The sequence below is a fragment of the Carassius auratus genome, chromosome 11 (assembly GCF_003368295.1).
Source record: "Carassius auratus strain Wakin chromosome 11, ASM336829v1, whole genome shotgun sequence".
NCBI classification, from domain to species: domain Eukaryota; kingdom Metazoa; phylum Chordata; class Actinopteri; order Cypriniformes; family Cyprinidae; genus Carassius; species Carassius auratus.
The window spans coordinates 14,630,292-14,646,739 of NC_039253.1; the positions used below are offsets into that span (position 1 = coordinate 14,630,292).

Here is a 16,448-nt window from a genome sequence, read left to right on the forward strand (position 1 = left end):
CCTAGCATTGATTTTAAGAGACTATGTTGATTTAATCATGACTCCATGTACTTCGTCGATAACGTAAACATGTTCTGGGTCAGTTTTTTTTTTACATAGTATTATTCCCCCCACGTCCATGGATTTATAAATAAATAAATAACTAAATAAACAAATAAATACATACCAAACTTGTATGACTTTTTGTCAGTGGAGGGTAAAAGGAGAAATGTTTAAGAACTGAAGATTCGTAGTAAACATCAAGGCTTTAAAGGTTAAAAAAAAAAGGCATGGGATAAGATATGCTGAATAAATTGTGTTGTTATTGTTTTCTGTGCGCACAAAGTATTCTCATAGCTTCGTAAAATTACGGTTGAACCCCTGATGTCACATGGACTATTTTACTGATGTCATTGCTACAGTACATGTCTGTGCGTTTATCAGGGTAATATCCTTGCTGTCTATTAGTGGTTAATATATCAGCTGATATTTGGCATTTTTCAATGTTTGGCCGATGCTTTCGAGGCGGGACTTTTATTTTTACGGCATGTATATGCTTTAAACATTAAATTCAGGATTTCAAATTATGCATTTTCCCACTGTTATATTCATATCATTTTCACTGTGTGCTGTATCTATAATGAGTGTTACCTTGGGTTTATTTATTAAAAAATGCACACAAACTTCCCAGAATACTCAGTGCTCGGTTGGTTACAGTTTACTTCCTTTTTAATTATATTTTTATGAAATGTTTATTTATTTGTGTTAAAGTATGTCTTATTGTACAAATCATTGTTAATCCATTTTCAAATTATTTCAAATTTATTAAATATTAATTAAAATAAATACATTTATACTGGCCATCGGCCACCCTCCTTTCCAAGATATTGGCATCGGCATCAGCTGTCAAAAAACACAAAGACCACTACTGTCTATGGAGGGTCTGAGAACTCTCAGATTCCATCAAAGATATTTGAATCTATGCTCCGAAGATGAATGGAGGTCTTGGAATGTTCATTGTTAGGTGAACTAACCCTTAAAAATATTTGGGGGGTGTCTGTTTGATCAGACTTTTGGACATCTCCTATAAAATGAAGCTCATACTGCAGTTTTGCAGCTCAATTAGTCCTCGAAGCTAATCTTAGGCTAGCTTTGAGTTCTTGCCAGCTTTTTGGACTTTTTTTTAGTTTAAGTTTAGGAGCGATTGTTTAGTTGTAGGAGTTATGTAACTCCAGAACCTGCTCTGTGGTGATAACAGAAAGCTTATGGCAGCCAGGGCGGAAACTCAAAGGGGTTTAATCCCATGACATTACCGATTATCGTTGGTTAGCAGAGTCGCTGAGGAGAACAGCTTCTTTGTCTTGTGGTTATGTCTTGTAAACCCAACGGCTTTGACGTGACATTGCAAGATCTCTCTTTTTTGCCCATGAAATGAACAGTCATAAATATTAGCAGGCTGGAAATGGACATGTGTGCATCATGGGAAATTGGCTGGCCCATGTATAAGAAGGTTCATTAAGCTAAATGATTTACAATTCAGCCCTACATGCTGTACCAATGAATAAAGAAAGCACACAAAATAAGACGACTGTTTGGTAATTAATAATTCAGTCTTCAAAAATGGAAATTACAAAGACGTGTGGGGATCTTGATCAATTTGATTCATTGGTTTGTTTCCATGGCGACAAATCAGAGTGAGATTTTGGGTTAATATAAATTTAATGTAATAAGTTTAGCAATTCCAAATAGTTGATTAACTGGATGAGGGACCTTGGTGCCTTTGATTGAAATTCAATTGAAGTTTTGTTCAATCAACAGAATCCATTTTAAACAAAATACTGAATGCATGCATTCAATTTAAATAATTAAAGAGCATGTGTCGCCTCCTGTGAATGTTAATACTCACATTTAAGCCTGACTAGCCAAGTTTCGTAATTCAAAAAAGCAAAACATGACATTCAAAGCATCTCTGGCTCAGATATCCAGCAAACATCTGGTCTTTTAATCTCATGTAATATTGACTTGGGCGGTATGCTCTGTAATGCTCAAAAATCTGCCTTTTTTTAGGTACTATAGTTTTTATATGTTGGATGTGAGATTGAAAAATAAGATCCGGTAATTGGTTTGGTAGAACTAGCTTAATCTGACCAGGTGTCCAGGATGGCACATATGCTGTTTAACCGCTTCAAACCTCTGGTCTCTCAGAAGCAGTTGTGATGAACATGACATCTAATTGTACTGTCAGTAAGCCTCTTATACACCTTCATTAGATTTCATTAATAGTCTGGAAAGATTATTACTCATTGCAAATGCAAATGAGCCCTTGGCCAGTAATGATTATGCCGAGCAATTCTCCTGTAATCTACGATACCGCCATCCTTTTGGGACGTAATATAAGGTTTTTTAGATGTTCTGCATACATTAGCCAAATGTCACCTGACTGGCTGCACAGCGAAGAAAGGCAGATGTTATTTTCTGGTCGGATGCTACCTGCTTTTCACAGGATTGTGTCTTCAGCGCTTTAGATTATCTTGTGCACTGATATGAGGATTATAAAAGTGAACAGGAAGAGATGTAATCTGTTCCCATTTAATTAATCATGGAGACTTAAAATGGTTTAAATTAGAAAAATCTGCTTGTTTCATCACTTGTTCTTTGGAAAGAAGGACTGTGTGATATATATCTTTAAAAAAATCATTTTCAGCCATCTAATGATATTCTTTATGTATCGCTGTATTTATGCATTTGCTCTAAAATCATTTAAAAGTAGGTTTAAATGTTTAATGTATCGGCTGAAATCTGGTTCAAATAATCAAAATGTTTAATGTAAGACCTAAAACACAGAGTAAAAATCTCTTTATGAATGTTTGAATGATATTCACAATATTGCTTAATTTTATTGGCAGTAAAATAATTAGAATATATTTTGCCCATTTATTCATCCGGCGCTAAGAAGGACTAACTTGATGTCCTCATCCATTTTGGATAAGCACAGGATTTTGCTTTTAATCTGAAATGACTTTACTTATTGTAGAGTTGATGAAGGCTATTCAGATCACAGGAAATATGCTTTTGAATTGAGGAAGCATGGCATGGTTTTAGACTAATTATGTCCTGTCCGCTTATGAGAAGGTTTTCCCAGCAAAATTGTCCTTAAATGTTTAATTTCCTTTGTTTCCAAGGACATGTTATTTATTTTTATTTTTTTCTTGAATAGATGATAAAGAGTGTTCATGAATTTAGCACTCTGGTTTATTAGGTAAACACATTTGTCTTTCTTTTACATTTCATTATTGTTTTTCTTGCTTGTTCTCGCTCTTTTTTTCTCTCTGTCCGCCCCTTACATTCTTTCAGCCAGATGAGAGCTGATTCAGCCAATAGTCAGCTGTGATTATGCATATTCGAAAGTTCCTGACCTTGATTTGAAATCATTGAGATGCAATGCACACCGGATGCAAGTAACGAGATATTCCAGTCCCCTAACAGCCTTGGTCAGCTTTTCTGGTCTATAAGCACTGATGGGTTTCCCACACTTCTTAAATGAGTTTCAGTTGCCTGCCATTCAGTCGAAAGAGGGTTCCAAAGGATGGACAACTGCTGAATTCGGTGTTTACATATACATCAAAACACTAATAACTATCAAGACAGAGGTTTTGATTTAAGATATACACATTAAATCTGCTGAAATATGTTTACATGCATAGCTGGGGGAATGAACATAGATATAGTATACGTAGGTGGGACAGTGTGCATTAGGATGAGAGTAAAATTCTAAACTACTGGCCCAGCTGTATTTTTTTGTTCAGCCCGTTTTGTTATGGTTTGACTTCAGAAGATATAGCTGTAGTACACAAGTCCTACAGCATTATTTTTGATCATTTCATAGTTTTCACTTTTTGAAGCGCTAGTTTCTGTTCATTTTAATTGCATAGGAAAAAAGTTTCTCCTTTTTCTTTCCATGGAAAAAAGAAAGTCCAGATGTTTTGCAATGACATGTGGGTGAGTAAATGATAACAGTGTTCATTTTTTGTGAGAATCTCTTTAACCATAACTGGTTTGATTGTGCATGTACACACCGCATTTTTCCATCATTCCGATTCAGTACATTTCATTTTTTTGTGCATTTCAGACTGTATCACGGCTTGCCTGTGATTTGTGCCTTGCTGACTTTGATCTGTTTGAAGCATGACCGAACATCAAGAACCTCTTGTAAGCTGAACATGTCTCTCTTTTTCTTTTCCTTTTGAAGACGGCACGCTTCTTTGCCCCTTGATGTCACAGATAACCCTGGCAACTTTATTGTGCCGCTGTGTCGAAGAAGTTACCCCTGTCGCAAATGGAAATCTGCATCTCTTGGGTAAATGGAAGGGTTTAATATTCACTTGCTAATATCTCAGAGCTGCTGCATAGACTAACTTCTATCTTATTCTCCACACATATTGGTGGCCTGGTGTCAGGTTATGCAAATTGTCATGCTCCCATCATAGCGACATACAGCTGATTGCTCAAAAATACACATCCGTGTTCATTTAATAGATCTGTCTGCCATGACTGGGCCCTGAGCAGTACTGTAATGCTCCTTCTTTGTGGCTTCTGTGGAAGCGGACCTCCTGTGTCTGATGGTGCACTCGGATAGAAAATGAAAAAACACATAGATTCCTCCTGCTGTGGAGCAGTGGGATGTCATGCTGCTGATTGTGTGACATTTGTATGATGCAAGGTTTTTACTGTGTCAAGTTAAGCCTGGCTCACACTGTGCGATTTTGGCCATGATACGGTTATCTGAGACACATTTTTATAATCCTAAAAGATTCTTATAATCCTAGGCTAAAATCTGTAGTCTTTGATCATTAGTTTGACGTGTTCACCGACAGCTGATTAATGGCTGTTGCGATCAAACTTGACCTCTGACGAACGTCTAGCAGTGTCAGAAGATTTGGCGCACAGTCCTGCAGTGTGACATCTCCTACTACGAACATCAAACTGTCTTCGTTTTTAAAGACAAGCTATGATCAGAACTAAATGCTAGAGATTTCTTCTTCCTGCAAAAACCCATCCTCTGCTCACGGAAATTCATCTGATATGTTTCCTTTGCTATGATAAACACCAGTAACGCTGCTGTTTTCTATGGGTGTGTAGTGCTGCTTCCACTACTCTGCATAAGCACACTGGTATTGCCACCATTCATATACTTTTAATGATAGTCAAAATTACAGCCCCACATGCAATGCAGCTCGCAATCACTGAATGTGTATGGGTTAGGGCTGGGCGATATGGCTGAAAACTGTATCACGATATAAGTGTTTAATATCGGCCGATATCAATAATTATTGATATTTTTATGATCTATTCAAAATAAGGACCAGGAGAAAAATATATTAACTCAAAATAAGAATTTACTCACCCCAATGCAATCCAAGATATCCATGTCTTTCTTTCTTAAGTGGAAAATAAATTGTTTTTTGAGGAAACAATAGCAACTGAGTTGGTTGCCAATGAAGTTCATTTAATGAAAAAAAAAATCCTAAAATGTTTTCCTCAAAAAACTTCTAATTTAATCTAATTTATTTTCTAGGTAACGCATTTTTTATTGATATCGATTACATGTCCATCGCGATACATATCGTTATCGTTTTATCGCCCAGCCCTAGTATGGGTTGATATGGTAAAACTCCGGACAAGTTTTCTTGCACGCACCCATATTTAATGCGTCTTGACTGTTGTACAGTTTGACATTAATGACAACTGAGATCCCACAGTGTGACATGATCATAATGTTTGTACAGTCTGACAAGTACAATCCTAAAAGACTTAAAAAAATTGCTTGGCTTTAGATGGATGAATTTAAAGGGGTCATATGATGTAAAAAATTTAAAAGGAGCGTTACATTTCCAACAAGTGCTTGCGGTGTTTGGCCAATCACAATGCCCTGATTCAGTTGGCCAATCAAAGCAGACTTCGCTTGTCGGAAGGAGGGACTTTGTAGAAAATTACATGTTTGAGAGAGAGGGGTCATAGAGGACCTACAATAAGGTACAGTATTTGAAAAATAATGTGTTTTTTTAAACATTAAAGCATGTCAGCATATTCTGTTACAACAATTACACAAAATAATGATCTTTACAATGTTCCTGTGGCTTAGTGGTAGAGCATTGCATTAGCAGCGTAAAAGGTTGTGGGTTCAGTTCCCAGGGAACACACATACTGGTAAAAAAAAGAAAAAAAAAATTGTCTGCATGCACTGTAAGTCGCTTATATATATATATTATGTGAACAAAACTTTTGTTTTGGATGTGATTAATCATTTGACAGCACTTGTATTGGATCTATAACACAAACTGTTACATGCTAGAAATTCTCCCCCATAATGTACTGTAGCTAGTGGCAGAGATTGTAGTTTTTAATATGTGTGTGTGCTGTAGCATAGCATAGCCAATAGCATGTCCATAGAACTTTGATGATTAAAAGCCTCTTCTAGTTTATATGAAAATTCATGCTAGCCTGTTGTCCGTGGAGGATAGTTATTCTGTGTCCTGTTAATTAGCTCTGTTGTTTAGCCTTGTTTGATGATTTTTAATTAGCTTTGGAGATGACGGGTTCTGATAAACATTAGTGATTACCCCAAGGGCTCGAGACATCCCTGTACATTAACTGCCGTTGACCACGGATCGAGATAACATGTCAGGCTTAGAGCGCAACTACAAATAACAACAGTCATCCTGTGGGATCTTAGGCTCAAACAGTTGGGTGGAGTGTTTAGAGATCTCTCAATCCTGGTTTCATGAGATCAGACTTTGCCTGAGCCATGCAGGGAAGGCAATGATAAAAAGATGAAATGAAAGAACTTTCTAGTGTGCAAGCATGCGCTCAGGCCTTTAATGTAAATGAAAACAATATGTTAAGACTAGCAAAGATTTTCTCAAGCACATCTTTTTGTCTAAATGAGAATGTGGGTAGCATATGGGAAGCAAATGGTCTATAAGGGGTTTGAAAGGTGTGGTTAATTATTATTATTTTATATTTTTTAAATGTGGATGAACACTAACCATTTTAAAGATGTGTGAAAGAAACAGAGCACAACCAAAACTGACAACCCAGACTCATTGGAACAATGTACCTGTGGAGACATGTTATGCTCCTTCAGTCAGAGAGGTTTATTTTTATATTTCAATCAAATGAATGTGTATCTAGCAATGTTTTATTTTGTTGATTTTTGTACATTATTGCAGCAGTTCAGAAAGGAAAAGTGGTGCTAAAAGGTTAATGCATTTGAAAATTGTGTACAACTGCAACACACTAAATCCTACCCTAAAACTAACTAATAGTGGTAACAAAAACAAACATTAGATAAAAATACTTTTTCTAAAGCGACCATCCCATTTCATCCTGCTTTTTTTTTTTATCTTTTTGAGCACTTTTATTGTAACTCGCGTTCGACTGGACACATTTCATCGTAAGTACAATGTTTTATCAGGTGAGCTACCAAGCAAGTTTACTTTAGAAAAGCCATATGTGGTTGAGGTCATAACAGTATTTTTAAGGAACTGTACAAAAAAAATTGTCTTTAATTTTCAACTATCTGCCTCTGAAGCCATGATTTTTTCTGAAAAGGAATTAAATTTCTTTGAGTATCTATAGTGTTCAACGTATTTATGGAAATGGGAGTTTTGCAAAAATGTAAGTGGAGGCACATTTTTTCTAATGAGCCTAGGTTAAAAATTGACATGGCTCCAGGAATTGACAAAGCACTAAGGAAATGGTTATTGATCAGAGACCCAAGTGCAATTCCAGGTACACAAGTTAAAACTATCATGCTAGTCATTTCTTAAAACCAAACTTCAAATAGCAGCTGTTGTTTTGCTCCTCTTCAATACTTCATGACCAGCTAACAAGATAATAAACATTCTGTCTCACGAATGCAATTACATCAAAACGCCAATGTTGATTTTAAACACAATAAAAGAAGATTCTAGCCTCTGCTACATATTAGCATGTAAATTACAGCCTTTGAACTTCAACAACCAGGTTCTTAATTGCAACAGCCTCATATTAGTAATCAAGAGCTCCACTCATAGACCAAGAGATCAATAGTGGTGGTTGCTGTCGGAAAAAGCAGCTGACAAGCTACCAGTTGTTTCATTCCATTGCTTACAGTTGCATAATGTTGTACCACACACTTTATGCTATTTCTGCAGTATATATTATATATCCATGTTAGGAGAAATTGAATGAATTCAACGAAAGTCGCTTTGGATAAAAGCATCTGCTAAATGCATTAATTGAAATGTTTATATTTAAATGAAATTTAATGTGTGTGTGTGTGTGTGTGTGTGTGTGTGTGTGTGTGTGTGTGTGTGTGTGTGTGTGTGTATATATATATATATATATATATATATATATATATATATATATATATCACTGATTCTTGACAAATGGGACGAAACATGTCTAGCAATCGTAACTGCTATAAGGTTAAATAATTACAATATTTTCAATTGTAAATCTTATTAGAGATTAATAATAGAATGTATTTAACCCAATTGTCTCCTTCAATTTAACTGTATCATTATTACATCAAATCTATGACACTCATTGTCTTCTCACTACATCAACTTCTCAAGAATCAGTGATATATGTGCTGTGTACACGTGTATATATGTATATGTGTGTTACAGTGTGTGTTACTTCACACACACTGTAACCATACCTGACAGTCCTTAGAACCATTCGGCCCGATAGTAACAAAACGGCTATATTCAAGCACGAATGAATACCGTTTCACGGGGGATGCCAGGTGTTAAAAAAGAAAAAAAGAAAAAAGATTATTCGAATCACAAAATTTAAAATCTAATGCCTACCCACCGAACGAATATTAGAATAATCAAATATTCTGGTCCAGCTCTAATCTGATTACCAGAAAAAAATAAGAACATTTTCTAGGGCCCTATTATTGTGTAAAAAATGACCCTAAACAAAAAAATTATAGGTTTAAAGTACAGGCTTGTGATTCTTAAAAAAATTTTATTCACCATTTTTAAACTGATGTTTATTGTCAATTTTTTTGAAATATTAATAGCATTTGTATTAAAACTATATTCACTGAATATAAAAAAAAAAATCGAGAATCGAATCAAGAACTTGTGTTTTCGGGATATCTGAATCAATACCCAGCCCCAATCGTGAGGTCATGGGACACCAGTCTAGCATACTACAGTTTAAAATGTTTACCATTGTGTAATAAATGTAAGAAATATATACAATATACAGGAAATAGTAATATTATTACTCAATTTAGTATTACATTCTGAAAACAACCATAGAGATGATAATGAATATCCTTGAATGACTTTGGAATTAATAACATTATTAACATCTCCTTCTTTCTCCTATACATTTTTATCTTTTCTTTTCTTTTTTTATAATGTTTTTTTAAGTTAAGTTTTACTTATCTGCTTGCCAAGAAACACAATTTAAATAAATAAATAAATAAAAATGCAAACATACCACTTTGATTTTAGAGTTAATAACTAGATTCCACTTAATGTGAATGCAACGTGACATAACGAGGTCATGTGATGATAGTTTAGCAGATGAAAATTTCCACCATTACATAATGCATGCTATTTCAAACATCACGTTTACATAGAGACAATAAAAAATGATACTTTTTCCAGTATACTGTCTATTATGTATGTCTAGTCAATCTGCTTCACCCCTGGTTCTCACAGAGGATCTTTGCATGTATGTTAAAATCTGGGTAGAGCAGGAGGTAGCCCTATTTCAATCCACTGGGCAGACATTCGTATCCAAGCTACTTTGATCTGAAAGGAACAATTTTTCCATATTCCACTATGTTCTTCCCTCATCTTAGATAGGTTGATAAGTATCTCTCCCGTCTCAGTGGGTGTATTCAATCGCTGTAGCGTGCGGGCTACTATGTTAGCATTTAGCTTAGCACTATTCCTTAGGATACAAACAGGGGGGGGTTGTGTCATATATAATCACACACACAAACAAACGTAAAGAAGAATATAATTCATTTATCTGTACATAGTTTATACATACATATTATGTACAATAACATCAACCCATCACAACCCAACCCCATTTATGCAAACCCAACCCAACCCAGTCCATTTAGCTAGTAATTTGCAGGCATGTTTTTTTCTTTTTATTCGCCATGTCTCTTCTTTCATCCTCTTCCCATTCTTCTTCTTCTTTTTCTGTTCTGAATTTGCCGCGCTTGACTTCGAGGTGTAACCTTTATTATTAGGGACTTTAAGCAACAGCTGCGAATGGAACGGCTACAGCGACCGGAAGTTTGATGTCACACCGCCGTAGCCAAGAACGTAAAAATCACTAAGCAATGGTAAACAGGACTGCGCAACGCGGCATTAATTCACTTATTGAGATACAAAAAATGTCATTTAAAAAAGCAAGAGAATGATTGTTTTTGGCATTAAATGACCTTTTAAATGACCTGATCTTTTGTCAGAAGAGGAGTTTTTAATATTGTAAAATGTAAATAAGTATAAAAATAATAATAAGTCTTGCCTTTTAACCTTGATTGCATGGAGGAAGATGAATGCTTAAATGAATTTTGTGTCAGAAAATGTGATTTTTATTTTTTTATTTATTTATTTATTTTTTATAATGCATTTAGCAGACGCTTTTATCCAAAGCGACTAACAGTGCATTCAAGCTATCTTTTTTTTTTTTTTTTTTACCTATCATGGTAAAATAAAATATTTTTTTATTACCTATATAGATGTTCTCAGGATTCCCAGTGAGATCGTTTGTGATCAGACAATCATAAACTTATGCAAATTACAGTGTCATATGCCATAACATTTATTTACCTAATCTTCACGTTGTAGAAAAATCGGGAGGGTTAGCATGTATGTATATCAGGACCGTATGTTTCTCTACACTCACCATATTTAATATCTCTACTGTGCCACACACATTTCTGAAGGAGAGTAAATGGAGTTCTTTTAGACTTTAGGACATACTAGATGAACAATCAGTGCAATTTCCTCTAGTATGTTAGTTTTCTTCTTCTTTGTAATGACTGTACTGTGCATAATAACTGTCGTCAGCTCTTAAGAGTCTTAAGAAGTCCTAAGAAGTAAAGTTTGGCAGTTGGAGTGCTGGAGTATGTCTTTGCTGCTCAGCAGTGGGTCTGTTGTCAACCATGACGGTGCATATACTGGCCTGGTCTGTGTGGTTTGTTTAAATAACATCTCAACTTGTCACCACAGGAGGAAGAATTTCGACAGGTTGACCCAGCATGCTTCACTGGAAGCTTCTAATAGACTGCAATACAGCAGAGCATGCTAACTGTACTTCTTTCACACAACAAACCCTCTGAAAGATGAAAAAGTGGCTACTTTGATTCCTAACTCACTTTGTAATGTGATCAAACTGTGTCAATTCCTCTCAAAGTCTGGAATGAGTTTCAGTTGAGATTTTACTGGGAATAATTTGTCACACGCTTCTGTCAATTTGATGCATATTCCTTTTACATAACTATTTTGACCAAGAACCACCAATTCTAGGATGACCTGTGAGGGTGGAAATTTGTGGGCACTAGTTGTTCATCATATATAAATATGGGTAATGTCAATAGATCCATATTAAGTTACAATAACTTTTATGTATTAATAAATTAACAGTGCATCTAGATTGTTTTGATACAGTAGAAGTATATTATCCAGTGGGATATCTGTTTGTATTATGCTAGTGTGCAGCAATAACACCATAACTTCTGACCCCTACTAAAATAATCTGATAGTAAGAGTTAAGGGGTGTCAGACACGGACTGTTTATTTGGCCTTCAGGCCCTGGAAGGATTGGATATTGGCTTAAGTGTGTGTTTGGGTGTGTGTGTGTGTGTGTCCCTTCCCACACTTGACTGATCGCTGGTCAAGGGCACGGAGAGTCTGCAATAGAGCAATGCTTCACATAAGGACAGGGAGGGAGTTCTATAGGTCAGGAACACTTCATATCTCATTCAACATTTTCACATAGAGCTCCTTTATCGTCATTCATTAGATAACGGTTTGTGAAATGACAGAAATGTCTAGTTGCAAATGTTTCAGAATACCGCGATGGCATTTTAAAACATGATTACATAAATACAGGTAACATGATCGACTAGGTTCAGATATGACCTCCATCTTCACAGTCCAACACTTTTAGGTTAAAGGCTTATGAAACACAAATGTCCTTAGTGAGTGAGTGAGTGAGTGAGTGAGTGATATATTTTCTTAATCAAAGAATAATCTTGAAAAAAGATCCCACAAAAATATTAAACAGCAACGACTATTAAACATCACTATAATAATATACGTTTTTGTAAGTACTTATTTGAATTATATAGCCTCACTTTAGTTATTAAACCCCCTAGCTATTCTTTACAGACTTGCTCTCTCCGGTACGTTGGAAGGAATGAGCACTTTGCTGTCACGTGATGCTGTGGCTGTAGAGAGCAGCAGTTCCCTGAAAGCTAGCACTGCTGCTTAGGATGAGCAAAGTACAAAACCGATGATGAGGAGGGGGATGTGGAGGTGTGCGGCAGAGCTAATTCATCACTATAAACGCCTGTGGAACAGAATGTGTCCAACTCGGTGTCTGTCAAAGGACCCTGCTGGTCCTACAGGCAGTTAATTAACTTCCCGTCCGTGCTGAGAGGAGGTATAAGTGACACAGGTGCCTGCCTTCAAAAGCAACAGTGAGTGTGCTGATTGTAGATTGAGTGCTCCGATGCACTCCAATTCCTGATGCAGTTTTGAACAATACTGGAAAACTTTCAGAGGGGAGAGGATGTGTGTTCCTCATAACTTAATTTCTCAAATGGAGTTACAAATTTGTAATTCTGTGGCGACAGAGATTTGGGATATTGCACCCTGACCTCAGAGACTACTGAGACATGAAATCCAATTTGATTTCTAAAGGAAAGTACAATTTACCCAAAACTGGCAACCGACCGGAACATAGGCATTGTGATTCTGACACTAGCTTTGAGATGTTGGTCTCTGGAACTTAATAAAGGTAAAGTTCAACCAAAAATGACTAATTCTGTCATCAATAATACACCCTCATGTGAAACCTGTATGACTTTCCTTGCTCCGTGGAGCACAAAAGGAGTTATTTATAGCAGACTGTTCAAGCTGCTTTTTTAGTTATATGGACTAAAACAATTTTATGTCTTTATGGTGCTTTGTGATCCTTTTTGGAGCTTTAGAACTCCATGGTCACCATTCATTTTCATTGAACAGAGAATAGAAGCTCAGATATTTTGCTAAGTATCTCAGAGAGAGACTTGTAGCTTGTTCATACATTATATACTAAGTTTGGGTCCAGAAAGATTTGTATTTATTTATTTTTAATTAAAAAAAGAAAAACGATTCATTAAAATCATCAAAGGTGTGAAGACACAATTCTAAAAAAGTTTTCTGTTTTAAATGAATGTTGTTGAACTTTTTATACCAAAGAATATCATGGTCCCACTAAAATATTTAACAGCACACCTTTTTTTAACTTGCTAATAATGCTAATAATAAAAAAATGATTCTTCAGCACCAAATCAAGATCTCACACTCTCCAAACTTTTCAACAGTAGTGTATGGACCGCTATTTCATGCTTGATTTAGTCAAGCTTTGTACATAGATATTGTCAAGTTTTAGCCAAATAGATATTCATATTCAATGCGTCTTTAATTGGTTCTAAAAAATCTAGTTGGTCAAGTAGATGAAGCCTGAAGGTAATGAGCTTATATGAATGTAAGAAATGTGATTCGGGTTTTATTAAACTTTAATTATTAAATATTGATGATCTGCACTAGCCAGATCTACTAATCTAACTGTCATAATTATACTTTAATGGCATATGCAATTATATTTGATTTCATATACACAGTAATCAACCTATTTCTCTTATAATTATGGCTAGAGGCTATGTATATGATGGTGTATAGAAATAAATGCGTGCATTGTAATATAATGTAATAACCTGTTTGGCCAATGCCAAAAATCTTTCATCGGTTATTTTTGTGAAGTTGGCCATTGTCACAATTTTGTTTTTAACGAGCATCTCCGAGTCTTTAGGGGTAGTAGGAGAAAAAAAAGTTCATATAAGATATATACATATACACACACCCTTTTACCCTAAAAAAATCAGCAGAAAAAAAAGAAAAAAACTTGAAAAAATGTAAGATACAATTTCTTGCTCCGACTTTTTATGAATAAATTCCTCTTAGAATATGCTCAGAAGTTTCTCTGACAGAAATGGTAATCTAAACTCTTGTGGTGAACAGGAACTAGCCTCTCATGTTAATTATTTATAGTCCGGATCAATGGCTTGACTGAATAGATCACTGAAAGTCATTTCCTCCTCTTATGCAGCACTTTTTGAGCAAATGACATAAGCAAACATCCTTCATAGACTATCACATCCCACACCTTATAAAATATACTGTATATTTCAAATGCATTAGAAAGGCATTTTTGATGCGTTACAATTTCATAAAGCCATAAAGTACACTTTGCAATCCATTTTAGCTTCTAACAAATAATGCTAATATTTAACAGTAAAATATAACTAATGGATATTTATGGTGATTACATATGACATTTATGATTTAATGCTTGTTTTTATAAAGATTATTAGTTATTAACCATATAAACCATTATTAGTTATTTTTTATGTTTTATTAGTGTTGCAATTTGTTTGAGATCATAAAACTGGTTTAAGGTATACATTTATTTATTTTTGGATTCTCGCCACAATTTTAAAACTGATAGATTTTCAAAAAGGATTCGTTGAATAAACATGAGTAACGTTACGTACTGCACTTTTATTAATAATAATTCCTTACATTTATATGTTTAAATATCAAAGCAAGGCACAGGTGTTTTTATATCGCTGTATTTCTGAAGGAAGACTTGCATGTTATATACCTGATAAAGCAGCGTGTGAGCGTACCAGCTCTGCTTTGTTTACAGCTGTTACTGGGGAAACCTCTATTTCTCACGCTTTATGTCTATGCTTTAAAACATCTCCTGCTGGCAAATAATTAATTTACATTTTCGTTAAGTCCACGCAGCAAACATATTTGGTTTGTTATCAAAAAAGTTATCTACTCTAGAGGGAGTTGGCTTTTGTTATTTATTCTATTTGGAAGTCTACCGGAAGTTAAGTTAGGTCCACAATACATTCACGCGCAGTAACGTTTGTTTATGTTGTTGCCGTTGAAACCGTCTATATTTGGAATGCCTTTATAATGCATTCATTATATATACAACCTGCATTACATGCCTACATGTATACATTATATATACAACGTTTGATGTGGTTGTGGTATGCATTTTTTGTATGATTATTGTTTGATTATTTTCATTTTACAATTTCGGGAGCTCAAGATATTGGTAGATCCTCCACAGTGAGATAAGGGAGAATAGAGTGTGTGCCCCCTTCAGATAAAGCATATGTTCTGCCCTGAGATAGCAATTCTTTAATTGTTACTGACATACTGCTCACTGCAGTCACAGTGTCACTAAGCGTTTTGTTAGGGTTTTAATGAAAAATGTATAGCTTCGGTCGTGCCTGTCCAGACACTTTCCCGTGTCTCTCCCTCTCTGTGGCCAAAGATAAAGCAAGGTCTCCATGCAAGTCTGCAGGAGCTTAAATGCTGCCACAGGCTGCTGGAGAGGTTCAGAAGGTCTACGCAAAATGGATTGATTCACTCAGACCTCACAGATGGAGAGGCCAGCAAGAGTCAGTGGTCTGTCCCACCATCTGCTGTTCTGTGATACTGGGAGAAACTTTGGGGCTGGCATCAGTTGGACCTCCCAACATGACCAAATGTTTATGCAATTAGTGATTTCTAAAAATTGTATCTGTTCCCAAATCACGTAACAATTGATACTGAAGGAACATCGTTAGAAATAATACAGATGCAAATGTAGATGAATATGCTACTGTTAAAAACTTTGGGGTCAGTACGATTGTTTTTTTTTTTGAAGAAGAAGAAAAATGTTTTTATTCAGCAAGCTAACTTTCTATTCATTGAAGAAAAAAGGTACAAAATATTAAGCAGCACAACTAGTTTCAACATTGGTAACTATGACTAACACATTTGTATAAAACTATGTAATTATAACTTTAATAAAGACATTAAAATTGAAAACCATAATTTGAAATTGCAGTAATATTCCACAATATTACTGTTTTTACTGTATTTTATCAAAATAAATGCAGCCTTGATGCACATACTGTAAGAAACTTTTTTCCAAACATACTGTACACAAAAAAGAAATCTTACAGCCTCAAACTTTTGAAAGGTAGTGTATATGTATATGTACTGTATAATATATGTGACCCTGTATCACAAAACCAGCCATAAGGATCAATTTTTCAACATGCATATATTATCTCAAAGATTTTTGGCATAAAAGAAAAATCAATA

General features: G+C 35.2%; 1 protein-coding gene across 3 annotated transcripts in view; it reads left to right on the top strand.

Annotated features, from left to right (window-relative positions):
- iqsec1b (IQ motif and Sec7 domain ArfGEF 1b) overlaps positions 1-16,448 on the top strand; it is a 166,537-nt gene that overhangs the window by 51,586 nt on the left and 98,503 nt on the right. For 2 of the 3 annotated variants that reach the window (XM_026275593.1, XM_026275586.1), the window contains exon 3: positions 4,229-4,336. The exons of the other annotated variant lie outside the window; for it this stretch is intronic. In XM_026275593.1, the coding sequence (XP_026131378.1) occupies positions 4,229-4,336 (108 nt within the window). The remainder of the gene's footprint in view (positions 1-4,228; positions 4,337-16,448) is intronic. 3 annotated transcript variants of the gene reach the window in all.